This window comes from Vulpes vulpes, chromosome 15 (assembly GCF_048418805.1).
Source record: "Vulpes vulpes isolate BD-2025 chromosome 15, VulVul3, whole genome shotgun sequence".
NCBI lineage: Eukaryota > Metazoa > Chordata > Mammalia > Carnivora > Canidae > Vulpes > Vulpes vulpes.
The window spans coordinates 57958380-57984190 of record NC_132794.1 but is presented as its reverse complement, the minus strand read 5'-3'; the positions used below and the strand labels follow the sequence as shown (position 1 = coordinate 57984190).

At 37.7% G+C, this 25811-nt stretch overlaps 1 protein-coding gene across 4 annotated transcripts; it reads left to right on the top strand.

Annotated features, from left to right (window-relative positions):
* Positions 1–1117: 1117 nt before the first annotated feature.
* Positions 1118–23945, top strand: ARPP19 (cAMP regulated phosphoprotein 19). Of its 4 annotated transcripts, none has more exons than XM_025994030.2 (4): positions 1118–1233; positions 1453–1507; positions 12871–12993; positions 19871–23945. In XM_025994030.2, exons 2-4 carry the CDS (start codon positions 1463–1465, stop codon positions 20039–20041), a joined length of 339 nt encoding a protein of 112 aa, XP_025849815.1. In that variant the 5' UTR covers positions 1118–1233; positions 1453–1462; the 3' UTR covers positions 20042–23945. The 4 variants fall into 4 exon arrangements, with proteins under 4 accessions (XP_025849815.1, XP_025849990.1, XP_025850050.1 ...); XM_025994205.2 differs by having other exon boundaries at positions 1150–1228; XM_025994265.2 differs by having other exon boundaries at positions 1226–1318.
* Positions 23946–25811: the final 1866 nt, after the last annotated feature.

Genomic DNA, 25811 nt, shown 5'->3' with positions numbered 1-25811 from the left:
TAGAAGGTTGTTAGCCTAACTAGCACATTCTCCTTTCTCCCTATGGTTCTGTATGAAAGGAAAGGCAAAATTTCAGTAAGTTACTTTGTGATTATGGAATGAGAATAGCTGAGCTCATGAATTTCTCAGCTGACCCAGCTTAAAGCACTCCTAAAGGATATCTTGGTCAAAGAGTTGCCTTCTTGAATTCTTGAATTCTAAGTACGTGGTTGCCTGACAAGCGTCTTCCTTCTTTACTCCTGAAGGAGTGCAGTATAACACTTGGTTTTTCAAGTTGCAATCCCAACGCAAGTCTTCCTGTCTGAGATTCTTCCTAGGAAACTCTGAATGTTTTGATGGTTTCCAAACTCCCACAGAATGGCTTTTTACTAGTTTAACTCTTAGAGGTCAATCTTATCTCCAAGTTTCTGAGAGACACTTCATTGAAATGACCTTTATAGTACTGCCAGTAGCTACTCAGATGCCTATTAGAATGAGGATTAGAGGTAAAGCCAACAGATTTGGTAATTAAGAAGGCCATTGGATGAGTTTGTTGCCAGGGGTTTCAGTAAAGTTGTGGAAGTGGACCTGGGATGTAGACCAATGAATGGAACATAAATTTCTTCGTGGGATATTTGTTGAACATCTAGGACATGCTGGCCTCTGGGAGTGAAATACAAGCAAATATGGACGAGGTCTCCGTCCTAATGTAGCTTATCTGGGCGGGAAAAGGGCCAGTGAATTGTTATTATTACTCTATTAATAGTAATAACAATTAATGTCTCATGATACAGTGTATGTTGCTGGAGAACTATGCAGAGATGTGATAGCATTTAAAGAAGTGGACCTGACCTAGTGTAGGGGCTCAAGAAAAGCCTGAGGAGATGATGTAGAATGGGGGGGGGGGGGGGGATGTGAGAGATGAATACAGTTAAGAAGGCAAAGCGGAGCCAGGAGAGATTGTGGAACGGAGCAGCACAGGGCTTTGGAGCGCCCAAAAGAAAATATGCACGGTTACAGCGCGAGAACAAGTACGAGAATCGGACTAGGCGAGTCCGGGAAAGCAGAAATTAGGATGAAGTCCCTGGAACAGGCAGGAAAGGGGCGGGGCGGAGGGAGGAGAGGCGGCTCCGCTTGTAAACTACAATTCCCAGGAAGCATCTGGCCGGCGGACGTGAGGTAACGCGCGAGCCGCGACCTTTGAAGGAAGAAAGGAAGTGCTTCGGCGTCGCAGAGCCGGAGCAGCGGGGTAAGGTAGGCAGGGGCGCGGCGCGGGAGGGGCGGCCGGGCCGCCGCGGGTCGCGGTCGCCAACGCTGCTGGGCTCCGTGTCGTCATAAGGCACGGCCATTTTCGCGGGCGGACGCGGCCCGAGCGGGCGCTGGGAGAGCAGGGGCGGGTGGGCCTGAGGCGGTGCGGCGGCCGGGCGGCCTCGGCCACCCGGTAATCGCATCTTCCCCGGCGTGTCGTTGCAGAAGGAGCAGTATGTCCGCGGAAGTCCCTGAGGCAGCCTCCGCGGAGGAGCAGAAGGTGAGTGTGGTCGCGGAAGGCCCAGAAGCGAGCGTGCCGGGGGCCGGGCCTGCGGGGCGGCCTGCTGCGGCCGCGTGCGGAGGGGCGCGCCCGCCGGGAGTCGGGCGGCGGCGCCTGGTGCGGAGGGCGGGTCCGGCCCTCACGGCCCCGGCTCTCGCGCGTCCGCCGCCCGCAGGCCCCGCCGCTCAGCGCCAGCGTGGTGGGAGTGGGAGCCTTGTCCACGTCGGCGCCGCCCCTCGGTCGGTCGCGTTGTTCCTTGCCCTCGACTACACAGGCGAGCGGGTTTTATGCGTGGAACCTAAGTTTCCCCGTGAGTTTCACTTTGCGCAGGAAGTTGTATTTCTCCCGTGAAGAACTAACTCTGCAACTCCTGGTATTGCCCGCAGGCCCTTAACTCCTGAGGCGGTCATCGCGTGTTTGGGCGGGGAGTTCAGACCTGGGTTGGCATTTCGGTTCCAACCCTTGTTGGCCCTGTGACCTTCACCAGTCGCTAAACTCCTTAGTTTTCAGTCTCCTCATCCATAAAATAAGAATAGCGATACTTCATGCGGTTGTTGTGGGGCTTCAACGAGCTAGGTAACTTCTGTGCTCAGAAATGTAAAGCCCCTGGGATCCGCATATGGTACTTGTCTGGAAATCGAAGGCTTGGCACTTAAAAAATTTTACCAACTCAGTTGACCTGGATTTTCGTAGAGACAGGAATCTGTAATATCCTTCAGAGGTAGGAGGATACGCCACAAATTCGTATACTTCAAATTATGAATATTAAGGTTTTTTTTTTTTTGATCTATGCTAGTTCTTGCCTGTTCCACCATTATTCCTGTTGCCCTACCCCCCTAGGTAATTGTGGCTGCCCTACAAAAGCCCAGGATACCTTGTTTCCTAAATTGTTGATGGAAAATTACCAGCACTTTTTCTTGAAAAAAATCAGAGGGCATTATCATAAATAGGATTTGGCCTAATGCTTGGACTTTGTAAGGGCTTCTGCTTAATGTTCTACCCATGCTCCTAATCAGGTTGGAAATTTAATTAGTGTGTTCTAAACCCATTCCATATATTCTTAAAAGTTAAGTTTTCTTCAGTTGGATGGATCTGTTATATTGTTATTATTTTTAAAAAAGAAAAAGCAATAGTATAAATAAGAGGCCAAATTAGGATATTATTAGGGAATATTCCGATGAAGGCTGTGTTGGGTATTTTTTATGTTTAACAAAAAAAAAAAAAAAATGAACTTTTAGGACAAAAAAATACAAACGTAGTTTAAAGGTTACAGTAACATGAAATGTCATTTATTAACTAAAAAATATTTATTGTGGTGTTCATAATTGCTTGGGATTTAAGAACTCCGGGAAAAAACAACAAATTGTCTCTATACTGTTCTGTCTTAAACACTAAAATCAACCTCAGTTTTGACTTATGATACAGAAGAGTATGCTATGTAATTTTCTTTTGTGAGATTTCTTAGTGTGTTGCCAAAGTGTAAAGTGTTGATTTCTACAATGTAAATGCTTTTACCTGGAACAGCCTAATGTTCTGACCCTTAACAGTATAAAACATGTCTTGAATGTTTTCTTTTCATGAATATCTACATTAAAATTTTAATTCAAGTCCTGTGGTTTTAGGGCTGCTGTCATTAATACCAAAGTGTAGGGGTAATATAGTGTCCCTTCTTGCATTAGGGATTGGCTGTAGATGTTAAGTGCCCGTAGCATGGATACCATCCCTAAACATGAGGAGAATGTGCAGAGTCACTTCTGTGTTCCTATGGGCCAAATCACCTGTTTCTTCCATTTGGAAGAATAGTTAGATGACCTAAAAAATTGGATTATTCTCTCTGTACCCAGTTGACCTTTCAATTAAAGCCAAAGTATTCAGCTAAAATACCTTTATAGTTTTATAGTACATTAGCCAATTGCCTCTGAAAAATTAAAGAGATGAGCCTGCATGGAGTAGAGCTAAGTCACTGTTTCTCTGAGTGCCCCTTATTAAGAGAAGAAAACTGTATAGGCCACTTTTTTTATTGGGATATTAACTAAATATGTATGAACATGAAAATAAGTATAAGCATCTGTTTCTTTAATACTGCTTTAAAATTAAAATGGGCACCTGGAAGGCTCAGTTGGTGGAGCGTGCAACTTTTGATCTCAGAGTGGTGAGTTTGAGCCCCACACTGGATGTAGAGATTACTTTAAACATTTTTTTAAAAAATTAAAAAATACGAACAAAATTAGTGTAAATTATTGTGTCATGGTATTTTGCCGAAAATAAATTTCCAATGTATTGAGAATGTGGTATCAATTGTTAAAGTGTGGGAACTCTTCAGTATGGCAGGTTAATGGTCCCCTAGTGATATGATGACTCAGTTCTTTTTAAAGTGTAATCTATGTGATCATTTAACTCTAAGGTCAAAAATGCATCATTACATTTTAAATTGAGCTCTATTCTTTTCTCATTATCTTGGATAATTAGAGTAGTACTGCTCAGTCTCTGTCATAAATGAAAGCTCACATGGAACTCATGTGGCACTTAAATATGAGATGGCATTTCAGATGTGCTAGTGTATGCTTATATTTTTTCTTGTAGATTATCACTGAAGTGAAAACAAAACATTAAAAATTAAGCAGAGACTTCTTGGATCTGTTACCTGTGGTTCCACTTTGAATAACACTAAGCTCAGTCAGACAGGTGTGCACTCTAGTTCTGGGGTGAGAAGAGGCATGTGGAGACTTAAAATACATAAATCTATTTTCATTGTGAGCATGTTAAGTTCAGGGACCCTCCTTTATCTTTTCTCACATAGCATCTAACTTACTCGATTCATTCCATTCATTTTATTCAGAAAATATTGGTTGAATGAATTTTTCTCAGAATTTTTCATATGAAACCATTGGCAAAAGTACTATTTCAATATAGATGGCAGTGGTTGTACTGCAGTTTAAAAAGGGGAGGGATTTGGACACCTGGGTGGCTCAGTGGCTTAGCTCCTGCCTTTGGCCCAGGGCACGATCCTGGAGTCCCTGGATTCAGTTCCGCATCGGGCTCCCTGCAAGGAGCCTGCTTCTCCCTCTGCCTGTGTCTCTGCCTTTCTTTCTGTCTCTCATGAAAAAATAAAGTCTTAAAAAAAAAAAAAGTAGGAGGAGGGATAGACTATAGTAATACGAAAACCTTTGTTTAGACCCACTTTGGAAATCTGAATGAAATTAGAGGATTGTATATATTTTTTCATATATACCCTGGTTTTTAAGTTTAAAAAAATCATAATAGCAGGTTTTTTAGATTTTAATACAAGTTTCATCAAATTAAATTAGTAAGATGTCTTGGAAGAAGCTAAAACTCAAGTAGGGTTCTCACCTAAAATATTTTTGTCAGTTTAAAACATAACACTTGGTACTTTTGTGAGTAGTGGAAAAGGAAGAAAACTATTATGTTAATTACTTTCATATATCGCCGTTGAAGAGTGTATACAAATTGCTTTTCTATTTTCCCAGTTTTTAAGGAATTGCAGTTAATATTGACATTTGTTGGGGCTGTTACACCACTGCCTTTGGTAACTAAAAGGCTCAAGGGTGTTTTAAATTTTATTTATATTATATTATATTATTATTTTATTTTATTTTTTATTTTATTTTATTTTTTATTTTATTTTATTTTATATTTTATTTATTTTATTTTATTTTTTATTTTTTATTTTTTATTTTTTATTTTTTATTCATGAGAGAGATGCAGACTCCATGCAGGGAGTCAGACTAGGAGTCCGATGCGGGACTCGATGCTGAGACTCCTGGACCACACCCTGGGCCTAAGGCAGCCACTCAACTGCTGAGCCACCCGGGTGTCCCTAATTTTTATTTTTAAACCAGAACCTAGTGGTCTGGTTTGTGCAACCATTAATTCTTAGCAATCTAAAAAAAAAAAAAAAAAAAAAAATTCTTAGCAATCTAGAGGTAAACCTCAGAAAAGTTTAAAAATGTTTCTCTTTGCTATCTTAGCAAGTATGCTTCTATACAACAGTGTTTAAGCTTGCCTCTGTTAGTCTTTTATTCTTGAACCTGTGCTACTATAACATGAAATACTTAAAAGATAACCTAATCGTAAAACTGTAAGGTGTTTAGGAAGTTTCTTAGCTTTATTAAAAACAGTGTGTTTGTTCATTAGGCTTTTGTTGAACACCTGTTAAGTGCCAGGTACTGGGCAAGTAGTAAGGATTTAATTGGACTACAGTGTTTTCCCCTAGAGGTTGATAACCATACTGATACTTCCCTGGCAATATCCTAAAGGATTTGTTGGCCTTCGTTAATCTTTTCTGTGTATTCATCAGTCAGTGCATCAGTGAGCATAATTGCTGAGCAGATAGATGAGAATTTGGTTAGAGTGATCAGATTTGTATTGTTGATGTTGCTATGTAACTTTTCTGCTGAAGGCTGAAGAGTAGTACCAGTCATTCAGATTTATTAGCAATCCATGATAGACTACATAATCCCTGATTGGTCTTTTTTTCTGTATGTTTTTATACTTTATGCCCTACCTACTTACAAAAAGGATATCTAATGTATTTCAATAGATTAATTCACAAAACTGTAGGTGCCTAACAATAAATATTAGGCTGTGTACTAGGTATAGAGTCTATATTGAAGATAAAGTTTATGTGCTTGTCAAAAGGGTAACCCTCATTTGAAGTACTGTTCTTAAGCATTTTTTTGTAAATGATAAGCGTATATCTTTGTTATGATAATCCTGGGTTTCTCTGTTCCCAGTTTGTAGTCTATAGTAAATACTCCAGAATTCTATTGATCCTTCTATACTTCTCCCCACCAAAGGGTTTAGCAGCATAGAAACTGCTGAGCTGAGTGAATCCACTCACATTCTAGCATCTATTCTACAAAGTAGTAAAATTACTGCATGATACAAAAACGTCTTAGAGGATAAAATTTTGAAATCAGATTTGAATCTTTAAAAATACTTCTTGGCTAAGCTTATCATTCCCCTATTTTGCTGACCCTCTCTTTTGTATCTTTTTTTTCTCTCCTATTCTGTTTGGGTTCTGTTCTTTGTTTACTAAAGTTGGATACATAACTCATTCAGTTTTCATTTTCTTCTTTAATATAAGCCCCTAAGGGACATTTGTCATATCCCACAAGTTTGGTAAGTATAGAATTTTTATTATCAGTGAGTTCCATGTGTTTTTTTATTCTTGTTATTTCTTTTAACCGTGAATTATTTCAGGAATGTATTTTTTTAAGTTTGTACACATTGCAGTTTTAATGAGTTAATAAGCATTTTAATAATGTATTTTAATTTCTAAATAGTAGGGATATATAAATTTTTTATTACTGACTTTTAATCTTATTAACTATAGTCATAGGTGGTGGTCTGGATGAAAATGGCTAAGACTTTTCCATTTGTGCTTGGGAAGAGCATATATTTCCTAACTATTGGGTGCAGAAATACAGTCTGGTATCATGACTATTTCTTTTTCAGCCATCAATTACTGAAAGGTGTGTTGAAATATCCTATGCTGATAGACTTGTCACTTGTTACTGTAATTCTGTCAACTTTTGCTTTATATATTTTGAGGCTTTTTTTTTTGAGATTCCATTTTTTTTTTTAAGATTTATTTATTTATTTATTTGAGAGAGAGAGAAAGAGAAAGAGAGAGAGGCAGAGACACAGGCAGAGGGAGAAGCAGACTCCATGCAGGGAGCCCGATGTGGGGCTCAATCCCAGGTCTCCAGGATCAGGCCCTGGGCTGAAGGTGGCGCTAAACCGCTGAGCCACCCCGGCTGCCCAAGATTCTATTTTTAAGTAAATCTATATACCCAGCATGGGGCTTGAACCTACAATCCTGAGATCAAGAGTCCCATGCTATACTGACTGAGCCAGCTAGGCTCCCCTTTTGTTTTGTATTTAACCTCCAATATTAAGACTTTAAAATTTGAAAAGCTAATGCATCAATTATATCTCAGCAAAGTTGGGGAGAAATTACAAAGTGACTTGTCAGTATACATTAATGTATGCCAATTTCTTTGCTATTCCTGTATCTCAAGCCTTTTTCAAGATTTATTTTCATTCTAGCTGAAATAAATGTTTAGAATTACTTTGAAGGATGTACAGAAACATGGAATCACACCAAATTCTGTGTGTCCTTTGCATTTTTTAACATGACTATAGGGATAAGTTGCTTATTTTACCTGATTTTATCAACTAGTGTTCTCTCTGGAGAGTAGGAACCACTTTTGGTATTTTAAACAGAAAGGGATGTGTTTAGGGAATTAGGGTACAAATTATTAGAAGGGTGGAGGAATAAAGGGGGAAAATGATTCTGGAGGTGAAAGCTCTTGGGCTACTGCTTGTCCTCACGTTGTTGGTGGCTATCACCAGGAAACAGAGTGGATTCTTTCTCCTATGCCTTTTAAGCTGGTTTACTATCATTAGCAGAACCTAGTAGGAATTCAATCAGGGAAATATAGTTTCAGACGTCTAACTGTAGTGATTTAGGGGAGTGTTTTAAAGAAGGGTGAGTGTGGGCTGAATGCCAGTGGACACAGTCTGCCACCTGACATGTTAATTATATTTAACTCTAGGTTGAAAGTCCCAAGCATTTCAACTTACTGATAAGTTGAAAATACATAACTGTACATTTGCAACAAGCTAAGAAAGTTTCTGTATGATCCATGAAAAGTATACTAGATGTCTGGATGGTATGTACTGTGTTTGAGAAATGTTGCTTTGGTCATATTTTTCCCCCTTTTGGTATTAAATGCAGCTGAAATTCTGAATCCAGCTACAGAGTTGCAGCTAGCAGACACTTGTCCTTTTATCTATGTATTTGGAAAGAAAGTTCAAGGATTAAATTGTTTTTCTAGGACACATATCATAAATCCATTCCAAACCTAAATGATACTTTCTTCTGTTGATGCTGTTGCCCAAAATGGTATTTAAAATAAACTATTTTGGGATCCCTGGGTGGTGCAGCGGTTTAGCGCCTGTCTTTGGCCCAGGGCACGATCCTGAAGACCCGGGATCAAATCCCATGTTGGGCTCCTGGTGCATGGAGCCTGCTTCTCCCTCTGCCTATGTCTTTGCCTCCCTCTCTCTCTCTCTCTCTCTCTCTCTCTCTCTCTCTCTCTGTGACTATCATAAATAAATTAAAAATAAATTAAAAAAATAAACTCCAATGGCTTGAAAAAAATTACTAAAAAAATTATTTAAAAAAATAAACTACTTTGATTTAATTGAACATGCTTAGTATTATGTATAAACATATACAAGAATGTATTCTTTATTTAGAAAATACAGGAATGCCAGATACAGTAGTATGTGTACAACTTTCTTCCCCTCTTTTATTGAAAATGAGGGAAACCTGCAGAAACACAGGAAATGAGGGCAAGTTGCTACCACATACCAGAAATTTTAAGGAATTTCTCTTAGATATAGGGAACTGATAATTCAACTCAAAGGAAGTGAAGAGCCTTTATTTACCAGGCCCAAGAAAGCTGGATGGTTTTATTGGAAACGTAGGACTGTTAATACCCTTTAGTTTGAATGTGTGAGGACTCAAAGGCTATAATCAAGTTATAGTTCTTTTCAACTAACATCCAAATTTAAGATTAACCAATTTAAAAAACAACTGTATCAGGAGTCCCAAGAATAAGTTCCTTTTCCCAATTCCCTCTGAGAAGCACCACCGTGAATATAGCTGGACCTATGGCAGATGCCTACAGTGAAAGCTGAACCACCAAGGAGAAACTCTAGCCCACCTTCCTGCACTAAATTGGTAATCTTAAATTTATATTATTTCTTTAGCTTGGGTGATGAATACAGTATAGTCCTACCTTACATAGGGGTTAGATTCTAAAGTTATCAAACAAATTGTATATAACTAAAATACCCTTGAAGAACCGGTGAAGTCCCAATCGTAGTGGAGATAGCCCTATCAGTTCTCAATAGGACAAGTCACTTTTTTTAATCTAGTGGTTGAACAGATACCTGGACTGATTCTTCAGTTAATCGACAGCTGAGGTAGTAGATTTCTAGGGGCTGAGTTCTTAAACACTAGAATAATAAACAGAACACTGATACACTTCAACTCTGAAAGAAACCCAGGATTGAGATCATCATGGGAATGGCAGGTTTGCATCACACACCTCACACTTGAGCTCTCTTTGGGGTCATACTCTTCTTGAATGGAATGACTGGCAGAGTCACTGATACTATTTAGAGGCTCTGTCTCTGGCAGAGCACACAGAGTTGAATTTTGTGTATATCAAGAGAGTGATATGACCACTTAAAGAGACTGAAAATCTAAATAGATACATGAGACTGTAGCATAAAAGGAGGAAGGTAGAGCACTTGAAGCAAAAGGGAGCACACAATATAAAGGAGGCCCCATAGAAAAAGTATATTTGACAGCAGCTGCAGCAGCATTAATCTCAAGATATTCCAAGACTAAAAATGAGATGTTGTAACACATGAGGAAGCTGGTCAAGATGAGGGAAATACTGACAATGTATAAGGTCAACAAAGCTAATTATAAAGCATGTATTAATACAATTTTGAGGAAAATGGATGCAAAAATTGTAAGTTATTTTGGGCATAAATGATTTGCTTGCTGTATAGGAACAGAAGGCTTGGCATTTATGGATATTCATTCATTTGACGTTCATAAATAACCTGGAAGAATTTTTTTATATAAATTTATTTTTTATTGGTGTTCAATTTGCCAACATCTAGAATAACACCCAGTGCTCATCCCATCAAGTGCCCCCCTCAGTGCCCGTCATCCAGTCACCCCCACCCAACCTGGAAGAATTGAGATATGCAAAGGTATGTGATTTTGCCTGGCTGACATACAGAAATGAGTCCATTAGCTGGAAGGTGCATTTTGTCTTTGCCCAGCATTGCCTATCAGGGCAGCTTTGTTTTTCTTGATTGATTCTTCTTCAGTACTTACCACAAAGTGATAAACATTGCTCCCTTATAAAGTATGGTTCTTGGGGAAAAAAAGTAGACTATATCAAGACTGGTGTTAAAAGTGAGTAGGTTTGGGATTCCTGGGTGGCTCAGTGGTTGAGCGTCTGCCTTTGGCTCAGGTCGTTGATCCTGGGATCCAGGGATTGAGTTCCATATCGGGCTCCCGATGAGGACCCAGTTTCTCCCTTTGCCTGTGTCTCTGCCTCTCTCTCTGTGTTTCTCATGAATAAATAAAATGTTTTTTAAAAAAAAAGTATGTTTGGGGCACCTGGGTGGCTCAGTGGTTGAGTGTCTGTCTGCCTTTGGCTTAGATCCTGATCCCAGAGTCTTGGTATCGAGTCCCACATCAGGCTCCCCACAGGGAGCCTGCTTCTCCTCTGCCTATGTGTCTGCCTCTCTCTCTCTCTCTCTGTGTGTGTCTCATGAATAAATAGATAAAATCTTTAAAAAAGGGGGGGGGGGTGATTTAGTGGACTCAGCCTTTCTGCCCTGTGGCTCTACCCTGTGGATGGGGATTGGATCCACTTGGAAGGGGAATGAAGAGCTTGAGAAGAAGAGAAAGAATAATGGGAAGAGACAGGACCTTTTTCAACTTGACAAGTAGTTTCTCTTGACCATGAAGGGATGGCTAGGACACTCTAATCACTCTAGGGTCTGCAGCTGGGATCTTGGGAAAACTGACAAAAGTCAGTGCAAGAAAAATGTTCCTTCTTAAATGCCAGTAGTATGAGCAATCATACCGTATAAAGACCTAATATAGGTACAACCACCATGTCCTGAAATGATACAGGAAGGATCTATTTGAATAGATCTATTCAAATTTTGAATTTGAAAGGACTGATCTATTCCCAGGACTGAGACTGATTCACTGGGTTATGGGATAATTGACCTCAGTTTCTGAACCATGAAATTTCTTGGGAAACTTTCAAATGGAAGAATGCTACCCAAAGTACAGCACTTTGGGATTTTGATATAAGCTGAAGGCATCTGAGAAATAGCATGTGCAGAAAGGACTTTTGGCTTTCCCCTGAAGCAGATAATAAGCTCTGCAAATGAGAGGTGCCTTCTGTATAGCTGGAGGAAAGGAACTCACCTACCTTCAAAGATAGAGGGACACAAAGAAGACTGAACAAATAATAAGCCTTGCTCCTTTCCTCCATTTACCACTCTCAGCTCATGTTCCTCTTTGTCCTGTCATATTTTTTTCATTTTCTCTCTACTTTTGATTAAACCTAGTATAAAAATGAGGTTTAAACATATCTTTGGTCTTCATGTTTATGAAGCCTCCTGTATCACATAAAATTTTTATTAAATGTGCTATTCAAAAAAATTGAGTGAATAGGCTTTGGGGCACTTGGTTGTCCTATTTGGAAAGCATGCAGCTCTTGAACTGGGGGTTAGGAGTTCAAGCCCCATGTTGGTTGTAGAGCTTACTTACCAAAAAAAAAAAAAAAAAAAAAAAAAAAAAAAAGGCACCTGGATGCCTCAGTTAAGCATCTGACTTCAGCTCAGGTCATGGTCTCAGGGGCCCCGGATAGAGCCCCATGTCAGGCTCAGCAGGGAGTCTGCTTGTCCCTCTCCCTGCTCGTGCTCTCTCTCAAATAAATAAAATCTTTTAAAAGAACAAAAGTGAATAGTTCTAAAATATTGACATTTGGTTAGAAAACACATTTTTGATACATTGAAGAATGGTACCTTTGGTATGAGCAGTCTGTCATTAAATACAGGGGGAAACTAGGGAATAATATACACTGATATGAAGATTAACAAAGATGTTTCTCTTTAAAAATACCAAGGCTGGGTGGCTGGCTGACTCAGTTGGTGGAGCATACAACACTTGATCTTGGGATTGTGAACTTGAGCCCCATGTTAGGTGTAGAGATGACTTAAGAGAAATAAAATTTTTTTCAAAAAGGTCTTCTATATTGAGTTAGGGAAAATCTTCTGGTAAATAAGTTGTTAATTCCTATTAAAGAATCTCAGTGCTTCCAATCATACATGAATCTGGATTAACAGATCTTTTTGTGTTTTAAGAGTATTAAGATGGTTCTCTAAATGCAGGCAAAGAACTGATGAGTTCCATGGAAGGTGACTAACTATAAATGTATTATACATGACTGGAAAGTAATGGCAAGCAAGACTTCAGAGCTGAGTTATCTTGATATTTTTATCCAGTGTGTGGGGTGTACACATGCATCACAGCTATAATAGAGCTATCACATGGATCATTTGAAAAACAAGACAGAGATGTTTTAAAAGCTTCTGTGCTTGATTTCTCAGTCAGATGCTGCAGTATTTGGCATTCGACAACTGAAGTCCGGATCTAGATATTAAAAGGTGAATTGTTTTAAATAAGTAAATTGTAATAGACAAGTTATTTTAAATTATTTCAGGAAATGGAAGATAAAGTGACTAGTCCAGAGAAAGCTGAAGAAGCAAAATTAAAAGCAAGGTATCCTCATCTGGGACAAAAGCCTGGAGGTTCAGACTTCTTAAGGAAACGATTGCAGAAAGGGGTAAGTTCTCATTATATGATCTTCAGATGCTTAAACCCTATGAATTCAGTGTGCTGATTGTGATTACAAAATGGGTATCTGTGTACATAACTCTGTATCTTACCAGATATATATAGATACATAATTTTCCCATATTTTATACCTTTTATTGTATAAATACGTATAAGAATGAACAACTCATCACTTATTTAACTATAAACTATTTTAAACATGTGGAAAGTGCAGATAATATAGCAGAACCCATGTACCTACCACTCAGATTTAATATGTTAATATTTTGCCATATTTACTTTAGTTTTATCTTTGTAAGAAAGAAAATGTTGTAGATATAGTTGAAACCTACCACATGTGTGTAAATATCCTTCTTTCCAAAAGTTAGGACTATCCAGAAGCTGACATTTATCTTTCTACTCATATATTTTTTTTAACTTTTATCTGTTTTAAAGATGATTTCCATGCCAAACTAAAAATATTTTTTATTTGGATGAAATCACTTATGTAAGCAGAGCTTATTATCTCCTTTACATAATACATTTTACAGTTACTATAATACAGTTTATACATGGTAATTTTAGTAGTTCAAATTACTGAAAACATTTTTTCAAAATCTTACCAATTCTTTGTGAACAAAGAATTGAACAAGGTCAATTCTTGAAACCTTGAACCAGGTTCTGGTTCAGGTTTGGTTCTGGTTCTGAACCAATTCTCAAACCTTGAACAAGGTCCTTAGGTTTTCTTTTCTGACCCTTTTGTGAAAAATCAAAGGATTCCATCTTTCAATTCTTGAAACCTTGAACCAGGTTCTGGTTCAGGTTTGGTTCTGGTTCTGAACCAATTCTCAAACCTTGAACAAGGTCCTTAGGTTTTCTTTTCTGACCCCTTTGTGAAAAATCAAAGGATTCCATCTTTTTTTTTTTTTTTTTTAAGTAACTTTATTTACCACACAGGGAACAGGGAAAGATGAAGCGAATTATTAATTGAATCAGGTGCCAAATCATGTTTTTTCCTTAAGTAAATACCTTGAACACTTGAACATACTGGTATCTGCTCTTTGGTTAACCAACACCTATCCATGTGTATGTGTATGTTTATATGTATACGTATTGGCCATAGCTATATATGGATTATTTTCTCAAATTGCAAAAGGATATTGTTTTCCAGCTTTATTGAGATACTGTTGACATATATATTGTATAAGTTTAAGGTGTACAGTGTGATGATTTCACAACATACATGTTGTGAAATGTTTACTAGTTAGGTTAGTTAACACATCCCTTACCTTACATAATTACCATTTTGTTGTTATGTGAGAACATTAAAGCTCTACTCCTAGCAACTGTCAAGTATACAATGCAGTATTGTTAACTTACTGTATATTAGGTCCCTGGAACCTACTCGTTTTATTATTGAAAGTGTGTGCCTTCTGACCAGTATCTCCCTATTTCCCCCACCCTTCAGCTTGTGGCAACCACATCCTGCTGTTTTCACACGTTTAATGTTTTTAGATTCCATATATAAGTGAAATCATTCGTTCTTTGTTTTCATACCGGGAGAGTATGGTAAATGTGGCACCTGGCTGGCTCATTCTGTACAGCATGTGACCCTTGATCTCCAGATCATGAGTTTGAGCCCCATGTTGAGGGTAGAGGTTACTTTAAAAAAAAAAAAAGAGCTTGCCTAATAAAAATTCTAGCAATTCAAAATAAATACATAAAAACTTAATTTTAAAAGTGGTAAAAAGTACAGGTTTTTTTTTTGTTTGTTTTATATGAAAGAATAATGTTCACAGCTTTGAAATATTATTTCAAAGTTAGGAATTCAAAGGCAGGTAGGAATTATACCAAATATATAAAAAGGTAAAGCTTCTGGGGGCACCTTAGTGGCTCAGTCAGTTAAGCAAGCGTCTGCCTTGGGCTCAGGTCATTATCTCAGGGTCCTGAGATTGAGACCTGTGTCAGGCTCCCTACTCAGTGGGAAGCTTGCTTCTCCCTCTACCTCTTCTCCTCCCTGCCCTACGTGTTCTCTCTCATAAATAAATAAAATATTTTAAAAAAAAGTAAAACTTGTGTTCATGAGAAGTAATTCAGTGGGAAAATTATTACAAAAATGATAGTTAATAACTATAGTACATAAAAGGATTTTTCAGATATTCAAGAAAAACATTAAGGTGCTCCTAGATAAAGAATTTTAGCAGGAAAAATATCAGGTGCAGAAAAATGTTTATCCACGATGGAAATCTGTGAAATGTACATTAGATCATACACCATAGTACAATACAACAAAATTAGAAAAATACTTACAGTAATACTGGTGAGGTTGAAATTGAATATAGTTAATATTCTCTTAGTTGTATGGAGCATTTAAAATTATTACTCATTGTGGGAAGGGATATGGATCAAGATTTATAAAGGTGTTCATATTCTTTGAATAATCCCTTGAGGGATTCAGTATAAGGAAAACGTCTTCAAGTTTGAAGATATTTATAGCTTTATTTATTTTTAAAAATTTTATTTATTCATGAGAGAGAGAAGCAGAGACACAGGCAGAGGGAGAAGCAGGCTGCATACAAGGATCCTGATGTGGGACTCTACCCTGGGACTCCGGGATCACACCCTGAGCCAAAGGCAGATGCTCAACCGCTGAGCCACCCAGGCGCCCCTATTTATAGCTTTATTTTATATTTTTATTTTATTTTATTTTATTTTATTTTATTTTATTTTATTTTATTTTATTTTATTTTATTTTATTTTATTTTATTTTTTATTTTTTAAAAAGATTTTTATTTATTTATTCATGAGAGACACAGAGAGAGAGAGGCAGAGACACAGGTAGAGGGAGAAGCAGGCTTCCTGGAGGGAGCCCAACATAGGACTTGATCCCTAGTCTCCAGGATCAGGCCCCTGGGCTGAAGGCGGCGCTAAACCGCTGAGCTACCAGGGCTGCTCCTATTTATAGCTTTATAATTAGAAGTAGCAAGAGTGCTACTTTGAAGAAAAGTATTCAACAGCAGAGGAATAGTTAAATTGTGATGTCAACAAAATAGAATATTTTGTGGTTATTTAAAAGCATAAAGATAATGTAATGTAGGGAATAAATAGAAAAGCAGAATGAGAAAGATGTTCATTATATTACAAATACAGCTTCGTAGAATATATTTGTATCAAATCTAATTTTAAAATAGTCCCGTTAGGTGTGGTTTATGTAATAAATTATATAATCATCTCTGACTATTAAATTGTTACTTGGATTTGATTATTAACTGTTTAGGAAACTTTTTTCCTTTACCAATCTCCAGCATAATTTATTTGTGTTAACAAGCTTTCTTCCTGGGACACCTGGGTGGCTCAGTGTTTGAGTGTCTGTCTGCCTTTGGCTCAGGGTGTGATCCTGGAGACCCGGGATCAAGTCCCACATCGGGCTCCCTGCATGGAGCCTGCTTTTCCATCTGCCTATGTCTCTGCCCCTCTCTCTGTTTTTCATGAATAAATAAATAAAATCTTAAAGAAACAGCAACAAGAACAAGCTTTCTTCCATCATTTGGGCTGTTGTCTTTATAATTTTCCTCTAGCTTCAACTATTTATGGCTTTTTAAGTATCTTCAAGTCAGAATTTATAAATACATATCTTGGAGTAAATAGTTGGGAAAGAGAAAATGCTACTTGAATCAAGAAATAATTACATAGGGGCAGCCCCGGTGGCTCAGCGGTTTAGCGCCTGCAGCCCAGGGTGTGATCCTGGAGACCCTGGATCGAGTCCCACGTCAGGCTCCCTGCATGAAGCCTGCTTCTCCCTCTGCCTGTGTCTCTCCCTCTCTCTCCTTTCTGTGTATTCTCATGAATAAATAAATAAAACCTTAAAAAAAAATGAAATGGTTAAAAAAAGAAAAGGAAATAATTACATAGAATTTGAGAAGGGAACTCTTGAATTATATTGCATTATACCAAAACGTCAATGAATAAGCACTTTTATATTAGGGAAATAAAGTTATATTCAACTATATTATTTCTTACTATTTTAAAAGGGTTTCGTGGGATCCCTGGGTGGCTCAGAGGTTTAGCGTCTGCCTTCGGTCCAGGGTGTGATCCTGGAGTCCCGGGATCGAGTCCCACATCGGGCTCCCTGCATGGAGCCTGCTTCTCCCTCTGCCTGCGTCTCTGCCTCTCTCTCTATGTGTGTCTCTCATGAATAAATAAAGAAAATATTTTTTAAAAAGGGGGGGGGTTTCTTTTTTTTTTTTTTTTTAGATGTCTGGATCACAGGGTTCTTGGGTTTTAGAGGCTGGTTTTTTTTTTTTTTTTTTTAAGGTTTTATTTATTTGTTCATGAGACACACGCAGAGAGAGGCAGAGACATAGGCAGAAGGAGAAACAGGCTTTCTGTGGGGAGCCTGATCAGGACTCGATCCCACCAGGACTTGGGGATCACGACAGGAGCCAAAGGCAGATGCTCAACCACTAAGCCACCCAGGTGCCCTTGGGTTTTAGTTTTTAAGTTATAAATAGTTTCTTCATTTGGGAAGGTTGATTAGATATTTATATCTAATAGTTCCTTTCTGTTTTACTGTACTCATTAATGTTATTACATCTATTTTAAGCTTTGCATAATGTGGCTTGTACATTTTGACATATAGACTGTTAAAACTGGGAGGGATATCGAGAAACAGTCTGGCCCATATTTTTTCATATTTGTGAAGCCCCAGAAAAACTGAGAATTCAGTTTTTTTGTTTAAGTTTTTTTAATGTATTTATGAGAGAGAACACATGTTGGGGAGGGGGAACAGAGGGAAAGGAAAAGCAAACTCTGCACTGAGCACAAAGCCCTCCCTACTCAGGGCTCCATCTCAGGACCCTGGTATCATGACCTGAGCTGAAATAAGGAGTCAGACACTTAACCATCTGAGCCACCCAGATGCTCCAAGGATTCAGTTTTAAGTAAAATGGCCTTAAAAAGTTAATTTGTCACTTTAGGTGACCACTTAGTGTCAGTGCAATTATAAATACTGATGTAAGTGTGGCTCCTAAATTTGGGTAGGAGGAGGCTTTTATAAGTTTGTCACCAGATGATCCAGAACATGTTTTGCTAATTTTTAAAGATTTTCACTTAAAATTCAAAATTTTTAATATTGCCTTGTTAGCCTATGTCTGTCCTATGGTGAGAAATGCTGATTTAGTTCACTCCTCTCTCTAGAGCAGTTTCAGTCGTTAGCACTGATTTTAGTTTTGTCACTAGCCACATTAAATAAATTTAATTCCTTTTCCCCAAGCAGAGTAGCCTAACAAGTAAGTGAGAATCCCTTATGATGAATTTTTGCTTACTATACAATAGGTATAAGAAACTGACTCTATCACTTTGGGAAAAATATGCTTAAAATGTGCACTGTGTGTTAGATTTCTCATTTTATGCTTTTTAACTCAGTAAAGAATTTGGCAGTCTGCTTTGTTTTCCTCTAGAAGCTACTACATTTCAGAAGTAACTTTCTAATAGGACACTCAGAGTTCTGAGATTTCTTTTCCTTTTCAAGATTTTATTTATTTGAGAGATTGAGCAGGAAAGGGGCAGAAAGGATAGCAGGCTACCCTCTGAACAGGGAACCAGATGTGGGACTCCATCCTAGGAGTCTGGGATCACGACCTGAGGCAAAGGCAGACACCCAACCAACTGAGCCACCTAGGCGCCCCTGAGATTTTTCACTGTACGCATTTTAAAACATGCCGAAAAAAGCTACAGTAAACCTTAAAAGGACATGCTCCAAGTTTCCTTGTTACTACTAGGTGTGTTACATACATATAGCAACACATAAAAAACCGTTTTCTAGCTTTAGACTCTTTGGCTTTAGGCCTGATTTGGCTTATTAAAAAGAATAGTCCCTTGGGAGAGGCAGCCATTGAGACCTTTTCCCAGGCCACTCAATAATCTTAAACTAAGCTGTGAATTCCCAGCTACTTTATTTACCACATGAGATATCCCTGAAGTCTCAGAGAGATTTTTTTTTTCCCCCTCACCTTTTGTCCATGAGACACTCCTCTCATTTCTGGATTATTCCTCTTGCCTACTCTAGAAATGTTAGGTTACCTTCCTTTGGGCACCCATAGCACCTTGTGCACATTACAACAGTGTGATGGTTGGGATTCTGACTGTTGTGCATCTTTGTATATCTCTCCAGGTCTCACATGGTGCCTCATATATAACAGGCACTCAGTAAAGGTAGGTTAAACAGGATAGATGGGAATTAAAAACTAGGCAAAATTGTTTTTACTCTGAAACAGGTACCTCATGTAGTTTAGCTATGTTAAGATTAAACTTTCGCTGTCTTTGCAATTTCTATTTTAGTGATAAAAGGTATCATTACCTTATTCATCCTTCTGCCTAAAAAGAGTGATAGTTGCACTTATTCAGTGTTTTGGGTGAAAAATAGAAGTGTAGGATAGGGATGTGCATTTTAAGTGATAATTTCTAATGAGTTTATCTCTTCTGTTAACTCTAGCATTTATATTTTAACCTTAATTTGATTTTAGTGAACTGTCCTAATTCAAAGAAATGATTTTAAGCCCTTGCAGAAACGTTCATTCTAGATGACAGGAGCTATAAAATAATGGTTTTAATAACATAAGGTTATTGAATTAAGGTAATTGAAAGTGCGTGGCACATCTTAGATGCAAGTTGTGGACTGTTTTTATTTTCAAAATAAGCAAGAATTTCAGTTTGGTTTTTCTGTAGTAAATGAAAGCTTTGCTATTTCATCTATATTAATGTTTTGTTTAAATTTTTTAAGAATAACTTATTTTATACTGACAGTATAGGGTCACGTGTACATGTTAAATCAGTGTGATTGCATATGAAAGTTTTAAATTCCAGTCTCAATTTCTTTTTTCTTGTAGCAAAAATATTTTGATTCTGGAGATTACAATATGGCTAAAGCAAAAATGAAGAACAAGCAGCTTCCTACTGCAACTCCGGATAAGACAGAGGTCACTGGTGACCACATTCCCACTCCACAGGACCTTCCTCAGCGGAAACCATCCCTTGTTGCTAGCAAGCTGGCTGGCTGATTAAAAGAGCTGAACTGCATGAATCTTCTAATTCCCGTTATTTCTCCTTATTATGTTACTTCTCTGCTTTTTATTTCCTTTCATTCACTAAGTCATTTGAGAATGACAGCTTTGCAGGTAGCGGTAGTGTGTGCTGCTATTGTAAGGGAATATATGTGTGTGTAGATTTTTGATTAGTTTAACAGTGCACTGATAAAAGAACATGTTAGAGCAACATAATCTACTTGAAAATAATTGTATATATTACCTAACTCCTAGTGTAGGACTGGTTCAACAAGTAACAAGCAAGTTTTTCAATTGTAATGTGTTGGCTTTCTTTAATTCATCTTAATTATAGCTTTGTATGTTACTCTTATTTAATATAACCTCTATTGTATTGATTTCTTCTGTATTTTCCTTTTGGATTTTGTAAAACAGAAGTTTAAGACCACAAGTTGGAAGAAAGGTCACATTCTTTAAACAAAAGTACATGGGGCTCTGAAAGATTTGTATCTCTGTGCTTGAACTTGAATGGCCTTAAACCTGTTTCAGCTTTAACAATAGAATTTTACTTGGGCAATATTTGCCCATTCTGGTGTAACTTAATGTGACTCTAGTGCTTAACAGCTGCCATTGAAGCTAGAATTCTTATTCAGTTCTATAATGTTAGAATATCTTTTGTTGAAGATGTGAATGAAGTGTGCATGTGCATCAACTTTTGAATTCACTTTTGTGCCATTTTTGTAAATACAATAGTTTTGCACAACCTCTCACAAATGTCTGTATTAATTTCACATACTAAAAAGTAGATGATGTGCCAACCAGAAGCACAAGAGTTCCTACACAAAACTCTGTATGTCATTAGAGCTTTTGTATAGTAAGAGTAGTTTACAACCTTGGGCTTATAGAATACGAAACTGAAATCTTTGCTTAGTCTGTCATAGACTTAAGCTTTTTCATTTGTTACTAATATCCATGACATTCAGTGGCCTTGTGCAGATATGATATGTTGCTTAGGCATATCTTTTGTCCTATGCAGAACATTTCATTTTGACTTTTATGAAAATTGCAATTCATGTAATTTATATAAACTTTTTTAATGTAGAAACTTTTTACTTCCACAGTCAATTTGGGGGACACTAGAATAAAAGGCTTCGATACTCTGCCTCCTGTGGCCCTTCCCTCCTTTTTTTCTTGCCTCTTTGACTCAGATCGTGTTCGGCTGTGCTGTTTAGTCTATTCAGAAGCATAAGTGTATATCCTCACTCTTAAAATTTGCTCTATATTTTATAACAGAATAATGTTTTTCTTATAGTTTCTCAGTGTTAATTAACCACTCTTAATCCTGTATAATTACTAATATTTGACACTTGTTTAAGTAAAGTGAATTTTATACTGAAACAAATACTTGAGAAGATTGGCCCAGGAACCCATGTCAGGATGAGCTGATAAGTAAGCTAAGTGAATTCTACTTGTGACACTTAGAGTCATTTATGTGGTAGGTGGAACATACATTAAAATATTAGATATTTTGCTTCTACACATGTCACTTTAATAAAATAATCAATTTAATCTTACTTGTGGTTTATCTAGTTAGTAAAGAATTTTAATTAACAGACTTCATTGGGATATATTTACTGCTTTTTTAAGAGTTCTTCCCATTGGTGATATGCTATAGCATGACAATGAAGATCAGTAGCCTGAGATGATAGTATTTTTTTCTTTGTCTTTGACTTGCACAGGGCCTCGCCTCTTTTTGGATCCAGGCATCTTTTCTAGATCTTGGCTCCGTCTGTGTACTTGCTTTCCTATGACCCCAAATCATTGTAAATGGTGCCTTGAGCATAGCACCTGCGCTTAAAGGCTGCCTAGTGTTCTCAGTAAGACTTGCTGATTATCTTCCTGCTCCACCCACCCCAAAAGGCAGAAAAGCAATGAAATCAGTAATGTTCTAGTTTGTAATTTTAAAGATCAGTTATATATAAACATATTTATGATGGGAGCAAGTAGATTATTCCACAATATGTATGATCGTTGTGGGATCCATTTAAGAGTAGGCAATACCCCAAAGTAGAATTTCTGTGATATCTTGTCTTTTTAAAAAAAATTTTGGTGAATACTTGCAAGCTGTCAACATTAAATTTACACATCTGAGATGATTAATCTGAAAGATCACAGAGACCATGTTATTCTTGACCATGATAGGATTCCTGCTATAGTTTACAACAAGTGATATAACCTCTTAAGTTTTATTTTGTAAATTACAATGCTGATATTTAACCTACCTCAAAACTTGTTGAGGATCTGTGAAATACTGAGTAAGTGCCCAAAATAAAATACTGTTGATTGTCTTTTTATTAAAAATTTCCTCATTAAACCAACCTGCCTTCTGTAAAGTCACAGTGCTTAAAATCTCAGGATTTTCCTTAGGAAAGGCCTGTCAACAAGAATTTGTAGGTATAATTGCTTAGCCTCCATTATTGGTGCTTGGGATAGAGAGGTTTTTAATTTTTCTATTTTTTTGTTCTGCCTCAACTCTCAGTTTATTGACATTATTTGCAGACTGTTTCACCATTGCTTAAATGAAGATGTTGACTAGATGAGTTTAATTCTCCATTTCTCTAATTTCAGAGTTGTGGTTTGAAAAATTGCTAATTTTAATTGTCTTATTACAAATGAATATTGGAGTGTACTGAAGTTGAGGGTAACATATTTCATGAAAATTCGCTAATGTCTGGAATAAATTACCTGTTTTGTGTCCAGTAGCTCCTACTTTGGTGGTACACTTTGAGAAACATTTCATTTTTGGAGGCTACATCTGACTAAAACAATTACAGTTCTTGGCATGTTGGGATAGTAAGAATTGTTGGAATGTTTTGATGAACTGGCAGCAGCATGTTTGCAGTCTATTTACAAGTTATTCAATACTCATGTGCTGCTGACCTAAAAATAAGTCTTAACTATTCATCACGGCAGGCCGAGTGAGGCCTCTCTACTTGTTCTTACTTCAAAAGTTGGAAATAGTTGCTCTTTTTACTTGATGTAACAGAACCATACTTGTGAAGTTTTATCAAAGCTGAAATGTAATCTCTGCTTAAATTGTGCTGTGAATTTGGTGTTTGGTGATCCAGAGGCAGGTAGCCTATAGGAAGAGCACACTTGAGGGTCAACTAAAGGAAGTTTCTCTGGTGGCCTTTTCACACTCCCCAGCATTAAACACATTTCTTGTACTTTTCATTTTCCTTTTTCACCTCATTTTACTTCACCCTGCCCCATTTAAGCCTCCAGATGGGTTTCATTAAATGGTATTTAGGGCTGATGAATTATCATCCTTGAATGTCTTTCTCAGTATGCCACATTTAGGACACATGTTTAATTTTCTAAAACACTATCCTAATCTGGATGACTAATTTGAGCCGCTGTCCCAACTCTGCAACTCAGCATGCACTGCCAGTCTTCTCACCACCCCTCATATCCTTTCTCCCCCTAATCCCCCACCACACCTTACAAAATTGAGATCAAAGAAATCTCATTCTACGATTGTTAATTTAAGTATTTAAAAACCAATTTTAATACTGTTTCACTAGTTTTGGCCTTTGAAGTAGGTAGACTTACGGGTTTTATTCTGCAAATTGCTGGTGGTCATGAAACCATTCATGTTTTGTTTGTATTATGTTATCAACCAAATAACGTTTGGAAAAAACACCTGATTTCTTTTAATAAGCCCTCAGATCTGTTACCACATCTCTCATTTGTGATGCAATAGGACACTTTGCCTGTATTAAAAGGGCCAAGAGTAAATGCCTTTTTTGTTGAACATGTCTATAGAGTTGGCAGTTAATGCTGAAATTTGTCAAATACCCCTCCCAAAATTATACTTGTGAAATATACAAAAAAATAAATTGATCTACTTAATTTCTATTCATTTAATTTGCAGTTTTTGTCTTATTTACATTGTTTTTCAGAATATTTACTGAAGTTGGTATCTTTAGATTTCAGCTACTACTACATGCGGAAAGAATTTTGTTATAGTCTGTTTTAAATTATGTATGATAGGGATGCCTGGGTGTCTCAGTGGTTGAACATCTGCTTTCGGCTCAGGTCATAATCCTGGGGTCCGGGGATCGAGTCCCACATCGGGCTATCTGCAGGGAGCTTGCTTCTCCCATCTGCCTGTGTCTGCCTCTCTCTGTCTCTCATAAATAAAATCTTTAAAAATAAAGTATGAAAATGACATCCTAACAATCTTACATTTGTTAAGGCTTTGTGATGAAGGTAACATTGTTTGCCTTCATGTTGGGAGTCTTCTTCAAAGCACTTCTAGTATCATACTGTTGGAAATAAAAGGATGGATGAGACAAGGAGCTTACATTCTGAAAAATTATATAACATTTAACACTAGGTAGAAGGTGTTACATTCCTTAGGAGAGGAAGAAATAAAGTTATGGGCAGTCTAGAGGAATAAGTAATTCAATTTAGGGGATAAATGGGAGGAGTGTTAGAGGAGGGACTTTGGAGAGGGGGGTTGCAGCAGGCATGGGTAGGGGGCAAGGGAGACAAGAAGATTTAGTAGAGGGATTACTATTTTCAAATAGGCAAGGACTTGGGAAAATGTGGACTGAAAAAGGAAGTTTGATTGGAGAGCATAGCAATGTGAAGGAAGGAACTCTTGATTTTTCTCCTTAACATTGCCTTTTCTTCCCAGCCTTCAATTCAGTAAATGATACCACCATGCATTTACCCACTCAGGTACTCAAACCAACCTTGGAGTCATATTTGATTCCTTAGAGGCTGTGACCAACAGCCACCAAAATATACTGAATTTGTCGATCTCTCTCCATTGCTAGCCCTATACACATACTGCTAATATTTCTTAGCTGGATACTTGGTTCCTAACATCACTTTCCACTCCTGTTACCTTGTCTGTGTTCTGCTCCCATCCATCCCCCTCCCTTACTCGGTTTCTATTCTTATCACTTAAAAATGTCCCAACCTTCTTTCTGCCTGTATTTGATATATTTTTTTTAATAATAAATTTATTTTTTATTGGTGTTCAATTTACCAACATACAGAATAACACCCAGTGCTCATCCCGTCAAGTGCCCCCCTCAGTGCCTGTCACCCATTCACCCCCACCCCCCGCCCGATATATTTCTTTTCCATTAGACATTTCCCCTGATTTCATAGCTTGCTTGACTCTAATTCATTCTGATCTCAGCTCAACTTTTAGCTTACTTAGAGGAAAATCTAATTCATTATTGTATCCCTAGCAGTTTATACATACTGAAATGCTTATTGAACGAAGTGAAACGGAATACTGACTTGAGCTGGACGTGTAATTGGGAAACCAAGTTAAGGACTGGATGCAGGGAACGAATGTGTTTCTAACTCTGCAAGCCTTTCCTTCACTGAGGTAGGTCTTCATACTCTGTTTCTCTGAATGAGGAAGTGTCAAAGAACTTTGTTTTCATAAACCTTGCTGGTATACCTGATTTTCCATAGCAGGGATGGATTAAGTGTTCACTGCTTCTCTGCCCTTGCTTGTGATCATAACCTTGCAAGCATTCTCCATGTGATATCCAAGATTTTTTACTGCCTTACTACCAATAACAGGCTGATCAGTGTATTTTAGACTCTTGTCATTGTAAACTCACATACAAGCTAATGTTTCCAGTGGAACATTTTTGTCTACAGATAGAAAATTGCAAGGGTTGAAACCTTTGAAAACGCAAGGATTAAGGCACTTGCCCCCCTGCACAATAGAAAGTCCACAAATTTTTGACTCCAAAAT